General features: G+C 33.4%; 2 protein-coding genes across 2 annotated transcripts; one reads left to right on the plus strand and one right to left on the minus strand.

The window, feature by feature from the left end:
- Positions 1–912: 912 nt before the first annotated feature.
- LOAG_17831 (hypothetical protein) lies at positions 913–3264 on the plus strand (the record flags this gene model as incomplete). The annotated part of the gene is made up of 4 exons (XM_020450495.1): positions 913–991; positions 1310–1458; positions 1534–1691; positions 3048–3264. 4 exons carry the CDS (start codon positions 913–915, stop codon positions 3154–3156), a joined length of 495 nt encoding a protein of 164 aa, XP_020305815.1. The 3' UTR covers positions 3157–3264.
- Positions 3265–7244: 3980 nt separating this feature from the next.
- Positions 7245–16836, minus strand: LOAG_17832 (LIM domain-containing protein; the record flags this gene model as incomplete). Its single annotated transcript, XM_020450496.1, has 19 exons — positions 7245–7514; positions 7645–7756; positions 7857–7981; positions 8363–8444; positions 8591–8691; positions 8792–8894; positions 9179–9304; positions 9479–9594; positions 10090–10188; positions 10425–10605; positions 10774–10894; positions 11314–11470; positions 13808–13891; positions 13990–14096; positions 14344–14483; positions 14656–14892; positions 15213–15286; positions 15560–15674; positions 16717–16836. The coding sequence occupies 19 exons, from the start codon at positions 16834–16836 to the stop codon at positions 7306–7308; spliced, it is 2409 nt and encodes an 802-aa protein (XP_020305816.1). The 3' UTR covers positions 7245–7305.
- Between the last annotated feature and the right edge of the window lie 2585 nt (positions 16837–19421).

The following is a 19421-nucleotide window of genomic DNA, read 5'->3' on the forward strand; positions in this document are numbered from 1 at the left end:
ACTTTAATAGTAGGTAACCCAATGTAAAATAGGTGATGTTGAACAAAAATTGCTATCGAACCAATTCCTCAACTTGCTTAGTTCAAGATTCCTACTCCTTTTTCTTGGTTTGCATTTTGCAAAACATATTATCTGCAATTCCAGTATTCAGCACAACACGACATCCCTTCTAGAGCTTGCTTTATTTCTGTTTTCCATTTATTGGCTTATTCTTTTCTGAATTGAAATATGACCATATTTATTATTTAGCTTTTGGTTCTTCAGCACTCCAAACTAATTTCGAATCCTTCGTTTTTCAATATTTACAAGAACACATGTTTTGTTTTATATGCTGGATTGATTTTTTGTAATCGATATCATGTCCTATAAGTTGGCTTCATAGTAAAACTCGTGGGATCGAAACTACAAATCATAATTAGATTTTATTGGATTTTTGGTAATGAGTTGAAATTACTAATGGAAACTATAATAGAATTTTTTTTGTGATATATTGGCTATTTGTAAGTATACTGTCTGAAACGGTTTGATGTGACTTTTTGTGCTTTTTTCAAGAACAAAAACTCAGGTTTTTGACGGAAAAGATTTACGGAGTGAAGATTCTCATACATTCCATTCAAATGACAAAGTTAATAGCTGAGTCATTCAGCATTGTTCCCAAATGCATTAAGTGAAATTAAGTAAGACCACATGTTCTCACGGTCCTTTTTTAAATAGTTTGATGGGATTCTAATGGTTTTGAGTGAAAGATTTTCAACGGTTTCTCTCTCTTCAATTGAATGTTTATGTGTATCTGTGTTAACACACGAATATCAAGTGATTGTAGTGATAAAATCAATTCGGAAAAACTGTGTAGGATGGGTATTGCAGCTTGGTCGTATCACTTGACCCTTCTAATGAATGGCCTATATTAGGATGTGTGGATACGGCGTAGAAATAATACAAAAATCGAACACTACGATGCATGCTCGGTACACCTTTCTTTTACTGACAGGTAAAGAAAACGTTGAACACACTTTCTTTCCTTTTTAGAAAAGAAAGTGATTATCCTCCACTAGCTTTACTAAGTTCTCCAGTATTTATATATCCTCTGAGTATTTATGCTTGCATTCATCACTCTAGCTTAATTTGTCCATTGGTAATAATATCAAGTAAGCTATTTCGGAAACACCTTTTAACATTAAAGACGATTTAAGAGCTTTTGCGAATTATTTCCAATAATTTGAATTCTAAATTAAAAGAAAAAAATTGTTTTAATTGTACACTACCGAACCTTCCTCAAGTACTTCGTACGTAATTCAAACAAATTTAGCTTCTGCATTGATCGCAAGTAATGTACTGGAAAGAAGAAACATAGCACCATGTCCCATCGGTTCCAGGCCAATGTATCGTCCCGATGGTCAACCACGCAAATGCCTTCCTCATCAAAACAGCCTTTGCGTAAACGCTTTGCCAGATCAGGTTAATTTATGTGCTATCCTCAAGGATGTGTGAAAATTTCAAAAAACTGTCACCCTTTTATTATGTAATTTGAAGCCTAATGCAGCGACGGTATGCTGTTGGCATAATCAAGTGGATTACTTCTGTTGTCTTGATGTAGCACCATTGGACTGCCCTGATTATCACAATGTCACTGTGGTTGTACACAATGCAAATCCGCAAAATCCATTCGCTCTGCGTTCGTTTCATTTCAGGTACACTTAATTTCAATTACTATATTTGTCTGAATCGCTGTAGCTTTGATTCTGTTCAAAGGTATTTTAATGAGGCATATCATTATTTTTTTTTGCAACTTTTCTAGAGTAAATTGACAAAAACTTCCGTAATGTTTGGGTCGAAAGAATCAGTTCAAAAATTTCAATGAAGGATAACATTCTTGGTCCATAATCTCTTAAAGAATTTGAAAATGAATTGTTAAAAAAACATAAGAAATATTCGGTAGTTGCAGATGTTTACGGTTGAAAATTCAACTTTTGAAGTGGTATTTGATCATCAAAAATAATCATAATTTCCAGCTATTTCTGTGTCTCCTCTTCACCGATAGCACTACTTTTTCTTAGCATTAGTGAATTGGTACTTCTGCGAATTGTATTATTCCTCCAATCACTGACTAGCACCTGTAAACCAGAGTAACTACCGCTAGGGCATCAACCTGAATAAGGTGGAAAATTACACTTTTTACTGGATCATTACCTGTGTTTAAGGAAAGTAAGCTAATTAAACTGATAAAGCTGATTTGTAAAATGTTCGCGCTTACTAACCTTCTCCCGATTCAGGAATATAAAATCCTCTGGGGAACCAGCCAACAAAAATATCCCGTAATTTGCTTCAAACATTATATGCGCTGATGTTTGCCTGCAAAATTTTATTCAGTGAAACACAAAAGCATGCAGTTCTCACAACCTTTTAAATACAATCGCTCAGAAAATCTAGCAAAATTCGGGTGTGTAGAATGACTATAGTTCCTGTAATAACTTAAGCTTTTAACAAATCGAATTTTAAGAAAGAGGGTCACAAAAAATAGGCTATTTCGGTATGCCAAGTTTGCAATTTACCTCAAGGGAGAGGAAAAAAAATAGTGAATTGGAGAAGCAAGCCAAATATTTTACAGGATTTGAGGAAGTATTGATTAACAAAAAGAATAAGTTGGGCCGTCTCAAACTTTAGATCATTCGTCGAAAAGACCGAAAATCTTAAATGGGAAAGTGAAATGAGGAAAACCCATTTTGAACTTAGTAATAACAAGCGATCTTGATGAAAAATATTGGGAAACATTGCAGTAATTTGACTCAACCAGAGTTGTTTATAATTGAAAACAGAGTTGAGATGAAGTTACTAGTAGCAGCAGTAATAGTAGAATACTTCATTGAGGAGTTATCGCTAAGCCCGTATCAATCAGTCAGTGTAATTAGTTCTTCAACCTAAAAGGCAGTAAATATTTTCTGTAGGATAATAAAATATTAAAGATTTGGTTGATATGGATTTTTTGCTTTTAGCAATGATTCATTGCTTCTATATCTTAATTTTGCATTTGTCTCTGAAATTTACAGAGAAGGCATTGAAGATGAGATAGCTGCGATGACAAAGGAATTAATACGCGATAATACAGTGCGTGAAGAGAAGGAAGTTTTGGTTAGGCACAATAATGCACGAAACTGATTGTATTAACATCACTTTCAAATTGATCCTTGTATTCTGATGGTATAGTTCTAATGTGCAATAGCGCTCGAGTTTTTGTAAACTTTTGTAAATGTATGAAATATGGCTCTTGTTTCTTTCGTTAAAATTTCTTCTCAAAAAATACTTTTTACAAATTCTTCCGGGCTTGTGACATAAACTGTTACAATTACTAATGATCAGAATTGAATGTATCATTCCAAAAACTGTTCAAAAGAAATTTATTTTTGAGCACACCTATCACACTGAAATCAATTTCATAATATTTATAAAACAGTAACAAATTCCACAGCCCATGAAGAAACATATAATTAGTACCTAAAATGAACAGTAGCACAGTAGCACTTATAAGCCTTCCTTCACATTCCTGCAGTAACCACAATTTTACTATTTTTATATGAGCTAAATCAACAGAAAAGTTTTCTTGGATTAATTGTAACAGCATGTTAAGCTAACTGATGGAAATTCTGTTAAAATCAAATTTACCCCATAATTGTGCGACTCCCGAGGTTTTACTGAAACACAAATGGATTTGTTACACAGCACAACCTCGAAGACAGATCATTGATGGAAATTCAATTCAATGGAAATTCAATGCTTCAGAAAATTAATTTCCAAAAATAACTGCTCATCACAATAATATGCAAAAAAGGGTTGAGAGGACCATGCAAGTTTTGTAAGGCATCAAGTTTTCCTCCCTCATTACCTTAATCCTTCCCGAACAAAAATGCACCTTTCGTCTTCAATGTTTTTGACTTCCTTCCTTACGTTCATATCATTCAGAAACTATAAATTATGCAATTATGATTTGTAACTATTTTCTAATAAATTTTAGAGTTACTTTAATCGTCTAAAATGTATCCAATCACATTATAATGTAACCAGCTCACCAGAATGAGGGAAGGATGATGTCGTAATCAAAGAAGAGTTTTACTGATGATGATGAGGAAGGATAAGCAAATTTGATTTCTTCTATCAAATGGAAAAACTTTTGCACATCATAAATAACTTTCACAATATAAAGAGATATATTCCTTGAAGTATAACTGTATTTGTTTAGCAAGTATGATAGCACCTTCGCCGAGCAATCAGTTTGTTATCACAAACTGCTGGTTGTGTCGAAAAATATATGAACTCTGAATAACAAAAAGGCGACGGAAATGTGTCTCGCAGAAAATACTGCCATCTGTTGATCGCTGGCAATTTTCCACCCTAAAGATGTTTGAATTAAGCAAATTTTGTGAAGAAATCGATGAATAACTTTTTTGTACTTTTAATTCTATTCCCTGGGAGTCATGTTTGAAAGTAATTTCCAGAAATTTGTATCACTCGCTCCCATGGAAGTTCCCTTCAAAGTAATAAACGCATGGAAGCGATCAACTACAATCCTGTATCATAAGAAATATCTGATTTAGAAGAAATCAGCAATAGACCACCGATGCATACAGCTTGCCTGATAAACTGGTACATCTCAAAAAATTTACAATTCCACTACATTAAAATGGGTTTTCAAAATTATTAATTTTTTAACAGAATCAAAGAGCCGATTAAGTGTTTGGAATCAAAACTGAAATTAGAAAGAAAATAATATATTTGGCAAGTTACACTGACATTAAATAATAGGCCTGTAAAAAAAATTTCGACACAATCATTAACATTCAGTTCATTTCTTTGGGAATTTTACATTTGCGAAGATCTTTTAAAAATTTTAACTTTGGATGCAAATAATTTACTCCTCGCCAGTAAATTGTGATCGATTTAATTGCCATATATGCAGAAAATGTGATGAAGGTAAGTTGAAGGGATTTAAAGACGTTCAAGCTCAAATATCAACCAGGATGAACTTTTCATAAATTTCTTAACTTGATTCCTGCAAACATTATGGTAGCAATTCAAACCGTGCAGGAAATACAAAAAGAAGAAAAACTGTGGTTTTTGAGACATGAAAGTTTAAGATTGGGTCCACATAAAAATGCTTGGAACTATAAGCAATTTTAGAGGTTTATAGCCTTTTTGGCCCAGCCTAAACGTAAATCCAGTGTTGCTATATATTACAATGTAAGCCAGAAAGGATTCCGGAAAATGTCGACTTCATTTGTACTGATACTTTTTTATTATAATACTCCACTTCAATAAATGTGTTCAGCTTTTTCAAAATTCTTTAATGTGCTGGCTGTGAAAGTTGTGAACTCTTAAAAAGATCCCGACGCTAAAATTTTGACGGGAAACCTAAGAACCCTTCGAAAAAAAAGGTTAGAGTTCTACAATATTAGCTACTCACGTTGTTCTGAGTTCCAATATGATAAGTGCACTATTCATGCAGCATTTTCTATCACTTTCACTTTTTTTTTACAAACATATTTGGAATTTATATAAATCCCACCACCATCAAGCGAACTAAATGCATGCTAATGTTGCACTGTACGCTGTTCTACAGTGGTAGTCTGACCTGCAAAGATTTGGTGTTCCAAGCCAACGAAAGCCTGACTAGTGGTTGTATGAAACGGATTTTATCTTCTGCCCTTTCAAGCGAAACAAATGCGCAATCAATGTCGGCCGTAGAATGGAAGCCCAATAAACCACTAAGCAGTTGCGGTTTCTAATGAAATTCGATTTGAAATCTAAATATGCTTCTATCACCATTACAGTCTCCTCACATGATAGAATAAAAAGTTGGTGTGAAAAGAAAGATTTTCGGACAAAAGTCAGTAGAGGGCAAATACTTCAAACGAATGAACTTGGATACCTTCTAATTACCATAATTTAAGAAAATTAAGAAGTCTGAGCAATTAGTTACTGGTAAAAAACATGAAAAATCTCATGAAATCAATAGTGAGACCAATGCTCTATAAAATTTTGAAAGGGGTTTACAATCGTTCAAGTTTATCGGCATCGCTTCATTTTCCGAAAGTAAAATTTAATTTTTACCTTAAATGCAGACCGCAGTGTTTACATCGAAAACATCGCAAGTGATATATTTGTGAGAAACACTGCAAACGCTCCGCAAGATACACAACCTTACCGCAGCTATTGCACAACGGAGAAGATGCCAAGCGAACATTGCAAATCTGAAGTGACGATGATTTCATGCACTGATTAAAAGAAAAAACACAGCAGTTCTAACTTTATGTTAATTAAAAGATATGTTAATTAAAAGATATTAAAGGACAAGCACCTATGAGGTTAAAAAAAGTAAGTTTGTGGATTTATTCATTTTCGAATTATTTCCTATCCTTATATCACTGTGCAAATAATCGATAGTCATATCTACGAATACATTCAAGACTGGTATTGCAAACTGTTTTTGAGATGTCAATATATCAATATATAACAAATAATGATACTATTACTGAAAGGAGCGATGAGTTGGGTGACCAGACATTGGTAAAAAGAGATTTAAAATGTTTAAACACTGTTAGTGAAAGCAAAATTTTTTAGAAGAGATTGCGGTTAAATTAGCTCACACAAATAAATTCAACGTGCATTTTTTATTTGTTGGAAACCCATAAGTAATAGACATGCGAAACAGTGTAATTTGTTTTATTTTCATATGTAGGAATCGTTCTATTTCAAATATTTTTACTTCAAAAATAAATAGACCAAATGATTAAAACAATTTTGAATCATGAAAGATGGCTTCTTAGTACGTATTGAAACACTGAAACATATGATGTGCTTACTTAACAACGTACTTCTTCTGCATCTTTTACTTTTCCTGCAAAGTGTTTTTTATACTACATCTACTTGAACGTATAATTTATTTGCAAACTTTAATTACTTTATTCACTTCATGTAAAGTTCGATTCTAAAACTTTAGTTGCAGATTTCGATAATTATTCTATCTTTTGTTCCGAAAAATTTCTTAACCACCATGATATGTCTACGTTAATTTACTCGAGAGCTTTCGAGATTTGAGAAAACAATCCACTGTACAACTCTTTTTCAAATTTATGCCACAAAGAGATGAATTATTTTCAAAAATGAACTGTAGTTATAATTTTCATAAAATAGTTGCAAAATCACGGACTAAAAGTATTACAAAATGGTTCGTAACAAACAAGAAGGAGACATAGATAACTAAAGCACCTGCAGAAGTAAGTAATCATCAAAGAGTGACGAGAAAATGCTTATTTACCTGAAAGTTATCAGACTAACCGTTTGCGTGGCATTTTTTGGAGGCATCCGACTCTTTTCCGCTTTTTTAGCCTCCTTTTTCTGAATTTTTTCCCACTTTGCGGCCATTTTCGAAGCATGGTCAGCAGCCACACGAATCTCTTCTTTTTCAGGAAATTTCCCTTCTTCCGAGATTTCTTCTCGAACAGCAGCTGCTTCTTTTTCACCTTTAATCCAATTTCACAGCATACTTATTGCATTAGATACGTTAAGGTTAAAGCTTCTTTTTTGGAGGATGCAAAACCCGATTTTTATGTTTTTTTTCCAACTGAATCTATATTTAACAGAAATTGTTACGCCTCAATCTCTCAAATTCTTCTTCGAGCTGTCTGCGCTTTTCTTCTGCTGTTTCATTTTCAAACTTCGTTCCAACTTTTTCGAACTGTTCTTTTAAATTACGCGCAGCTATCTAAAAAGCCTTGGATGAAGAAGTATATATTCAGCAGCTACAAAATGAAATGTAAAGGTACAATTATTTAAGACGTATCAAAACATTTACACAAGAATACCTTAATTTCATCCAAATCACTTGGCCTTTCATGTTTTATTTTTGTTTCCTCTTCTCTACCAATGTTTGTGAACTTTTGCATGAGGTTTTTAACATCATAAACATCGTCATCTTCTATTTCTTTCTCTGCAATTGATTTTCTTTAGAAAATAAGCAATAATTAAAGTAACCATGAAACGATACACTGAAAACAACTATCCCCTTTCATGCTATTCCTATCACATCCTAAAGACTTGTAAGTCGTTACGATTTGTTTAAAGAATGATTTGAGGTAAGAAATGAAAAATGAGAATTTATATACTGATCTGTCGATTTCCGAAATGGACATTTTTCCATACTCAATTCAAGGTAGATCAACAGTTCGGGCGAAGATCCTTTAATAAATGAATGGGTGAAGGTGTATTTGGAAATCGTTTTAACAGAACGTTATGTAAATGAGTTCAATCTTTCTTTAATTTTGAAAAGAAAGAATAATTATTTATAAACTTTTTGCGATTGACGACAGACCTTCATCCTCGACCATTCTTCTGTTCACTGGTTCCGGGATTGTGCTTTCCTTTTTGTCCCATTTGCTTATATGCTTCTCTTGCTAGAAAACATTGATAAATATAAAAATTAACTTCGAAATATTTTAAGCTTAATTGAAGTCTTTTGATTTGAGTGCGAGGAAATACTTTTAATAATTAAAATAAAATATTTTAATTCTCAACGCAGTGCTAAATTACTAATCCCCACCTGATTCCGTGGAGCAATTGTTTGAGTTCCTTCAGCATCGATTTGTCGGAATTTCTGCCTAGCTTTACCAGCCATTTTAATTTCCACATCCAATTGTTTATCTGAAGAGTTTCTACCTCATTTTCATATTATAAAACGATATTGCATAAAACATAACAGCTGGAGATCATTAGTGGCCATCATCAGCTATAAAGCACAAACCTTCATGTTCATTTCTGGAGGAATAATCACCTTTTTCGAAACGATTTTTGATCTCTTCAACCTGAATCTCTACTCCAGCTTCAATTCCGACATCATCAGATACCTACGTAATTTAAGGTGAATAATTACGGTGGAGAGTAAAAATGCGAGACAAAATTGAGATAATAACTCAATTGGAACATTTCAATTCATAACGCGAAGTAGGAATTCTTTAGGAAATCAGTAGTCAGATTTTGGTACAATTTCTCTCAATATAAATGAAAAAATTTCAGATGAGACTTCACTTCATCGGTCTTCACTTCGTTATTCTTCCCTTTTTGTTGTTCTTTAAAAAAAATCTTTTTTTAAGTTTAAATTTGATAAATAAAAAAAAGATAATTGATGCACTTCCTTGATGGCTTCTCTTTGGGCAGCTGCTCGTCTAACAAGCTTGTACCTTAAAAACTCCTCTTCAATTTGTTTCTTTTTCAATTCCGCTCTTTCTTCTGGTGTGATTTCCAAATTGTCTTCTCCCTGAAATGTTTGCAATCGTCTCTTTATTTCGTGTATAATTTTTCATTCAGTTATACTTAACTGTTTAAATTCTTTTTATTAAGCAAAAATTTTATTCGAAATTCCATCTGAAAAGTGTGGCACAGATTTGATCCAACAACTTTAGTGAATATAAACCAAGTTAGTGACGCTTACTTTTTCAAACGCTGATTTAATTCCATTGAGGTCTCCGGCGTGTATATCAATCTCAATCTTCTGCACCTGGATGTTTCCTTCACCTTTTTCAAAGCGTTCTTTGAAATCTTGAAGCTCTGCGGAGAAATTTCATCATTTCAATGAAGTCAATTAAAGTTTTTTTCAAAAACTAGGCAAAAAACTTTTTGCAGTAATTTGTAGGTAATTGGTTTATCCTAGTGATAAATAGAAAATTAGCATAATGCCTGAAAATAGCATGAAAGCTTTGCGTTATTCTTGAAAGTCAAAGGATGAAATTAAATATTTAGAGTGTTGTGTTTTGCAAAACATTGAAATATATACTGAAGCATCTGGCAAATGCATCTGTTGGTTTTCTTATTCTTCAAGTTCCAAATTAAATTTCACTAGCAAATAATTCAAATCTTTAATCGAGTTTGTAGCAATTCAAAGACATTATCAGATTCAAAGAGTTAAGTGCAATCAGCAACTCAGGTCTAAAAGGCGACCTTAGTTTCTCAGTGTGAAGCACAGAAGTGCTTGTTAAGCACATTAAATAGTGGATTTTTTTTTTTGAAGAAAATTGAGAAATTAAGAAATAAAAAAGAATGAACTTTTAAACTCAAGTTCTTCAAGCTCAATAGCAGTTTTCTCAATCGGTCCTGATTGAAATGCTGAACCTTCCAAAAATGATCTGCGAGCATCAGCTACTCCTGAATTTGGACTTCGATTATCACAAATTCGGTAATAATTTAAAAAAATGTGAAGTTGAGAAAAATATAGTCGGTGACAAACTTAGTTTTTTAATCAACTTAATTTATCCGCATGACATGAAGATCATGAATTTGTAATTTCTGCAGACAAAACATGGAGCTTGCTCGACTGTTTTAATCAAGGAGTTTGAAATGAACTAAATAACGCACTAAGAACTGCTATATGAAAAACGAACCTGAAGTATTGAGTTCCCTGCTGTCCCAATGTTTAGCAACTTTCTGTTCGACCCCTGTCATCTCTTGGAAGCGCTTTTTGACTCCAGGATAATTCTGTAGTTCCTTCAGATCGTTCTTCATTTCTTTGAAATCGGCTGTTTGTATATTGCCTGCTTTCCACTTATTCTTTATATGATCTACCTAAACTCCTGCGGCAAAAATTCACAATGAATTATTTCTTGGTAAAAGAAATGAGAAGTTAATGATTCATTTCATACATATTTCTGAAGCTTCAGAATCTGTTTTTAAAGAAACAAAATGCAACCTTTCCAAGTTCAAATTCGATGAATGATATTTAGAATGCCAAACCCGTTCAAAGTTAAGTTCCTCCTTACGATGTTTCTTGTCTTCACGGGCGATATTTGGATCTCTTCCATCTTTTTCTTCGTCCTCCTCTTCCTCTTCGTCATTAGCAGCACCCATTACAAATCTTCAGAAAGACGTTTAGTATGTTTCCTATGTGAACCATATTCTCAAATATGGAACTTAAAAATCTTAACCCAGGAAACTTTCTTTTAATTAAAAGATGTATATGTGGCATAAAACAAATATTCCACTACTCCTCAACTTCCTTCCCTCTTCACATTTTCAACAAAAACCACTAAATTTAGTTTTGGATTTGACAGAACCAATAAAACGCGTTCGCAACTGTTAGATGTAATCAGCTGTAAAATTGCTGCACATTTAATTTTGGTGCACATTAGCCTCTGTCTGCACTTCCACTTTATTTTGATTAACTTTTTTCAACGCTCCAACCAATGCTTAGTTAATACTTGTCACAATTCTAGTTCATTAACATGCATTCTACTTGCAATTTAACAGTGTTAACAATGTAATTGAAATGCATACTTTTCCAAATTAGCTTTCACTTTTCCTGAAATAATCTCCTCAACGATATTTTTCTTCTCGGTAAGCACAGCTTCTGCCTCCTTCGCAGAATTTTCCCAATCTCCTTTTCTGGCCTTTAATGATCCAATAGTGGACAAATCGTCTAATTTTGTACCGCCTAAAACTACGTTGATAACTTGTTAAAAGGTAATTTAAATTGTTGGATACTAAGATATACTGGTTTTGATTTCTGTGAATGAATGAATAAATGGATGAACTCCGTTAATGGTCAGATACAATTCGAGAAACTAAATGGTAATGGTAATAGTGAGCTCTGTGGTAACTTTAACCTGAGAAACAGAAAATCGAAGACTTTGTATTTCTTGGATAATTCAGTGTTATACTTGCCTTCCTATTTGTTAGAATCTGATTCAAAAAGCTTTTCATTGTTAACATTCTGACTGAAAATTGTATATGCAACCAATAGATTCTGACTGATTTCCCTCATAACGTCATGTTTGGATGGTCTCAACACATTTATTGAAAAGTTCGTATAAAACAAAAAGACTCTTACACCATTGTATGACATATACGTGTGAAAGAACCTGAAGCAGGCCTTAAAGAGTAGCACTTACAGAGCAATTCTATTTCCATATCTCCTGAATCATACTAATACAGTGAGGCTATTTACTTGTGATACAAGAAGAATAAGCGCAAATAACGTATTTGTTTCTTCCCGTACACTTCACGTTGACACCGTAAAGGAAGAGACACGGTGTTTCGTTATAAGGTATGAAATTTATATCGAGAACAAATCCTTATTTTGTTAATAATTATGATTAATAAGAACGTATATTTTATACTCCTAGGCATTTCTGAAAAAAATTGCTGCTATCCAGAGATTTGTTTAGCAAATAGAGACTCAGCAAAATTGGGCAAAAGTTGCGACCTTCGTGACCACCTTTTTTAGAAAAATCAAACAACACTTTTGAAACTTATACCTCGTGATAAACGCCTAAGATAATTGAGGCATATAGAAGAAATGAAACGACCTAGGCTCAGAAAAGCTGGAGTGGTGCTAGTAAATCAGGTTTACAGCACTGGATAAATCAATTGACCGGGGAGTTACAAAATTAACACTAGCTTGGTAGAACATAAATAGTTCACAAGGCAAGAGTTTTGAAATTTGTGGGTGCAGCAAAGTTTCAGATGAAAATATTTTTTTTTAGAAAAACTGTTTGGTGCTATGAGTTACCAGGGCAGAATTTAGGAGAATAAAGAATGAACTTTCGAGGTGGACTCATTTCTCATAATAAGTTCGTTTTTAAAATGTTGATAAGGCTGTACAACAAAAAATGCCAGTCATGGAAGATATAATATGGATTCATTATATAACTGGAAAAAAAGGGTGAAGAATGGATTTTTCAGAAAAATAAATCATTATCCATTGAATTTTGGTCTCTTAACGTACAGACCTTTGTGGTTTACATTCATAAAAATATGAAATAAACAGGGGAAATTTACATCTAGCCGTTATTTGTAACCCTTCATCCAGGACTGGAACTTTACTGTCTTTTTTTTTATAAAAAAAGAGTAAAGTTTTAACTTCATGTTTGTAACCAATACCTATAAGATTTATATAGATCATTTTGAAAGATGCACTGAAAAGGGTTATAAAAGATAGTGACTAGAGAAGTAAGTAAATTTCACCTGTAATTGATACGTAAACCCCGGAAAAGTCGTCCATTTCACAGAAAGATGAAATATGGTCAGTGTACCGAAGAAGTTCAATCGGTCACAGTGTCATCACAAGATGAATCCGCCCCACCTCTGCCTCTTCCACACCCTTCTCCTTCACCGTCTTAGTTATTAATTTGTTATGAATATTTGACATGAAGTAGTTTATTAAAAGAATACTAAAAGAGGAAAAATCGCTCCTTTTCTCTTGCCAATATCAATATCTATCTATCTATTTATATTTATCTACCTATGTATGAGAGGAGAAGTTTCTCCCCTAATATCCTGCCAATATATCAACCACTCTAATGCAGATCTTATCACTATATATCCCAATATTCTTGGTGTCATGCGCATAACAAATTTCGGATCTTTTGGATATGTGGGACATGAAACAGTTAGGCTAAATAAATGAACAAATGCAGAAAGATTGACTCCAAATTCTTAATAAGAACGATTTAAAGAAATCCAAAAAAGTGAAGAGGACGAAATTCAAAAATAGGACAGAGAATTTGCATTACTTTCCAAGGAAGAATTGACTCACTACTTCCTTCACTTTATCCAAAGCAGAAAAAAGTTGACGTTATAAATTTTTTTAAGATAAGATTACGATCCTCAAAACTTTTGCACGCAAAAAGCATATTTAAAAACAAGAAAATGAGAGAAATTGAAGTGAAAAAACTGTGCACAAAATTTTTGAAACATAAGTTTATATCTTGCAGTGTAATAGTAAAAACTGGTTATTTAGGGGAACAGAACTGAATCAACTAAAACTTACTTTTAATAACATCATCTCCAAGTTGCTTTGGTTTCGACGATATTGCATATTCCTCATCTTCTTCATCTTCCATCTTTTCATCCTCTACAATATAAAATTGATGAGATACCGCGTTACAAGTTATAGAAAGAGGGACGATAAGTCAAAAAGGTGGGGAAAATATTGTTTCTCTAAAAGCTAACCTTCTCTTGTAGCAGGGTCCATTGTTTTTGCAATTTCAGGATGAAATATTTCAAGGTAATGAAGTTTGCACACCAGCTGTTCTTCGTGCATATTGTAATTCGTTGACCTAAAAAGCGATCATCTGAACAGAAGAGTAGCTTGATCCTTCATATTCGTTTCATTCAAGAAGGAATGACACAGCTCGGGTAATGTCGTCAGTTGTAGTGGTGAAAATGTACTCTTATGATCTGAATGGTGCTCCTATAAACTTAAGATAAACATCCCAACTTGCGAGCTCTCCTTAAAAAACGTTTCTTCGTCACGTCCCTCTTTAATCAAGATCTCAATTGGAGAAGGAGCAAAAATTTGCTTACATCAATTTCTTGCCACATTTGACACATTTGAAGCACTGTATATGATAATTTCGCTTATTAGCAAAGATTCTTTCAACAGGATAGACTGTTTTTAGACACAGTGCACATTCTTTCGGAGCGTCATCTGCTATAAGGTCTGCCTTAAAAAAAATAAATCATTTTTATGTCTTAAAAGAGAGATTTGTTAAAAACATTGTATTAGTGAAGATGCAAACAGCAAACATATGAAATGTTTGCTAATTTTAAGCCTGTAAACATTAAAGGTTACTGGTTACTGAAAAAATCGTTTCAGATTGATGAATAAATAAAAACCTGCGTGAATGTCCTCATCACTCGTCTTTTGTCTGCTTCCGAACGTTCAATAAAAATTTGTTCGCGTTCGCTTTTATTGCCTTCTTGAGGATTTTCGAAGGCATCCTTGATGTTTTCTAAATTTTCCTTTCCAACACCTGTCAGCTCTTTCGCCATGGTTTTCAAACGTTCTTCAAGATCCTCTTTCATTACTTCCGGAAGATTTTCAAATTTATTTCTGAACTTCGAGTACTTTTCCTGGAAAGTCTACAGAATTATTTAACAAAAAAGAAAAAAAATCGTGGAAAACCAAAATCACAGCACCAAAGCGCCCTAACTTTGTAGACTTTTGGCTGCATTGTGTCTCCCTGGTGTGATGGTGGATCTTTAGGCTAAATACGATTGTAGATGGGAACTCTCAGAAAAAGCATGTGGAACGGCCGTTAAAGCAATCAATTCTCGTTATCATCCAGTTGGATTTCCATGATGAAACTAAAGAGATTTTGGAAGATGAAAAGTATTCCGTGAAGAAAAAAGGTTTCTCCCCTTCTGAAGATTGGGGTTGAAGAATAACATACTTTTGTGACGGCGGCAAGTTGTTCACGTTCTTCATCTATTGGCTTCGCTTCATTCCCCAATTCTTTTTTTCTACCTAAAACTTGGGGTTACTGACAAGAATTATGTAATTGCCAGAGTCAGTCAAATAAACTTTTCTAATGTATATCAAAAGCAGTGAGAAAAAATAAAAGCCATTTAATACAAAAGAAATGATTCAGAACTTTAGAAAAAAACTCATAGGATAATATCACGAATTCCCAGTTGTTCTTAATGTTCTGTAACGTATTGCAACCATAAATATTTGTATAATCCTTATTTTTTCTACCTAAATTTTTCTTTTTGAAATGAATTTAAAGCGAATGCATACCCTCAATAAAGTCTCTTTTTATTTTATGTATTTCGGACTTCTCTTTCAATTGATTCAATTCCTCGAGGCGTTTTTCATCCTTTAGTGCCTCTTTTGTTTCCCTCAAAGCGGCTTTCTGAAAGCCTGCTGATTAAGCAAAGATGTATCATAATTTCCATTAATTTTTATAGCTTAATCATTTGCCTCGACGTAGAGTTGTTTATGTTGTACATGATTAAATTTGAATTGAATTTCCAAAACTTTTTCCATCAACCTCACCAACAAAATATACTTGCAAGGACTGTACAAACCGTAATTAAACTGAGGACAGGACAAACTTGGCAATGGTTTATGGTGTATTAAATACTCGTCCACCAAACATGATAATCGAAATGTGTCTACTTCCAAATCACTAAACTGCTAAGTATTCGGTCATTCAGCATAATACTAATGGTTAGGTAAAATGCACAATTTACCTAGCTTATTTAAAAGAGATTAACACTGATAGCCATCAAACGATTTTAGACCGCTCTTTAATCAGTCGATGGTAACTTTTTTTTATTCTCGAATAAATCAAGCAACTAACTGAAGCACCAAAGAAATAGCTGCGTTAAAAACGCCGCACAGACATAGTAGATAATAGATTGGCCAAATATTTAGACTGATCTAACTTTCAATTTAGCAAACAGTGACACGAGTATTAGATTTTACGGTATTTCATGATTAATTTCTCGTATTTTCATGTTAAACTTATACACCAACTCAATTTTTTTTCAACAATAAATAAAAAATATCTCTAACTGTGACAATAAACTGAATTTGATATGATGAATGATACTAGAGCTGTCCGCAGACTGTGTTCTTTCAGTGCAGTACGTCTTTAGGAGATAAAGGAAAGGTAGACGAGATATATTATACTGCAAGTAGCCAAATATTAATTTGATTCATTCCATGAACAATGGCGTTAGAAATCAAAGGAGAGAAAAATAAAAAATGGGAATAATATCAGACGAAGTTTTTTCGGTTACTGAATTCAAATACCTAAAAATAAGTCACTAAATTGATGCCAATTTAACAAAGTATGCAAACTGCAGTTTCATGCCGTATGTGATTCAAATGAATTCAAGAAATGATATTCACATAAATATTGACACATTCGTCAAATTAAAAAAGCATACAAGTGAAGAAATATCAGCAACAGAGCGTCCCTCAATGCTGATTTTTGGCGGTGGACCTTTCAATGATTCGGTATCAGTATCCGAGCTTATTGCATACGGATCATCCTCCATTTCTGTCATCTCCTAAATTTTTTTTAAAAACATTCGAAAGTTATATGCAATCATTACAATGCGTGTAGTTCTTGTTAAAGGATTTAATATTTCAAGCTAATCTGGATTTAATGAATATACTGATGGCGCATAAACTTAATTTAGAAACGAAAATTGAAATTCGGCTGACACATATACAACAAGGAATTTGCTTCATAAATGCATTGTTTACAAAAATCAAGCAAACTGCTTGTGAGGTTTTAAACGAAAGTATTTTGTGACAAATCAACCGTTTTTCCTTTAGCACAAAATAAAATATGTAAAGAATATTTTTTATAGTAATCATTTTCGATTGCAAAATATTGCAGATATCCTAGACAGCAGCTCGATGATCATTTATAGCTATCAAGCTAATGAAATTAGGAAGTGTGGAAAGAATTATATTGAAAACCGAACATTTGGAAAAATCAGCTGCTTTTGAAATTGGAAGTAAGAGGAATGTATGAGATGATGTAGTAAAGAAAATGGGATGAAGCAGATTATAATAAAGTGTAAAAATAGCAAAATGAAAAGAAAGGCCACTACGCTACGGATAGGAAGTATGATGACGCAGGTAAGAAGTACCGTGCGCAATTGAGAAATAGCTAGAAAGAGAAACAGATCGTAGTATTACATCCGATATAAGAGGAATCTATCCATCCAGTAACATCTTTACGCACGCTTTTAGGAAAGGCAGAGGATGAACTTTGCGCTGTTCTCGAGTCTCGCCAGTGTGAGCTCGAGCTTCAATTGTGCTGAGGAACCACTCATAGCTTCCCCATCCCTCCAACTCACACACATCTTGTCTCTCACTTCACCAACATAATCATCTCTATTTAGAATACCACAACATTCTCGAAATTAAATATCCAAAATGCATTGATTGAAGAAGCAAGACATACAGATAGGAGTATATACCAATACGTTTTCATATTTTTTTCCTAATCTAAGTTCAACCGTCATTTACTGATTAATGCATTGAACAGAGTAAGCAAGATGAAAACAATTCTGGGAATTATCCAATGAAATTTTTCGTTATCCACAATAACGAATAAAATTGAATACTTATTTTCTCTCTGATGCAACCATCTTCTAGAGATATCTATCATGTCGAGTGAAGTGGAATTATATCGACTCTCTTGTCAAGGTAGATTACTCCTTGAACCATTCAATCATACTTTTATTTCGATAAAACTGATAAAAGCAGTTTAAGACAAGGAAATCCACACCATCCAAGCGGTTGCGCAACACTAACCATCAGTAGAGCACTGATTTCTGCTTGGAAATGATAACAACTGAGGTTGAATACATTGGATTTGGAACAAGAATTTCAGTCATAAAGCTATTTTCTCTCTTAGTTTTTTCATTGTTGGAAATCCCACCAAAACTGTACAGCCGGGAAAATGAAACCGGTAATCACCAGTTTTTAGTTATACTGTACTAAAATGAAGATTAAGCTATTATTACCATTTGTAAAATTCATAAATTTATATTTCCAGATTCAGATAATCTAATAATAGAAATTGCAAGCAAACAATCATCAACCGAAGAAAGTTTCGAAGTCCTACAAGCAAGAAAAAAAACCGCACTGAACGATTTGTTATTTGAGAGTAGCATTTCCCAATAAATTCCATCTGACAGATTTATCCTTGACTTGTCGAAAAAAGAAAAAAAAAAAACTAGAGCGTTTTTGATCAATTCAGCTTCTCTAACGCACTGGAAGAACAATTCAGACACATCAGTATTAACTAAGCAAATAATCTAAAAACCTTCAAGTGAACAGTCGTCACTACGAACTAGAAATAATCTAAGGACTATTACCTGAGAACTGATGGCATTATGTGGTAAATTCCTTTCTTTTTAAAAGCATCCGTATGACTTCAACTTCAACGTTTCTTAAAGATTTAGCAGCTAAATTGTCCAAACTCCGATTTTTTTTTCATTAAAAAAATACAGATTTGTGAGAATTATAACAATTAAAGAAGATAGAGAAAAAATTTTGCGAGAAAAGCGGTTAAAATACCACCGCAGCTTCAAAATCCGAGACAAGGGAGCTACTAGTGTCATAGATGTGAACCAATTCAATTTTCTAGTACAACAGGGTGGAAACACACCCGAACAAAGTGTGTTTTAAAAGCTACTTAGCGCAACTGTCCTTCCCTTAACTGACCGAAACTCGACAGCTGATAGTGCCGGCATCCAACAAACCGCTTTAGTCCTAAACCTTTTCGGTATTTTATTCACTCCTCAACCGAACTTTTGTTCCATAATTTTATGTCACCTCATCGCGTTATTGAACTAGCAAATGTGAAGATATCCAATAGGTCCCATGAAATAACTAAAAGTTTCGTCAATCTGATAATCCATACATTTTTAAATCACTTTCAGTTAATCATCAGTTAATTACTTCAAAAACCACAGTAACACACGTGCAAGGTTATCCCAGTCCTAACTTGAATAAGAATTCTTTGGAAATCACTTCTTGATATACGATTAAACGTCATTAAGTGAAGCTACAACAAATCTATTTTCTCTATAAAATGAATATTTTGTTGTTACTCCGTCTCTTTTTGGAT

This window comes from Loa loa (assembly GCF_000183805.2).
Source record: "Loa loa unplaced genomic scaffold supercont3.135, whole genome shotgun sequence".
In the NCBI taxonomy this organism is placed as follows: Eukaryota; Metazoa; Nematoda; class Chromadorea; order Rhabditida; family Onchocercidae; genus Loa; species Loa loa.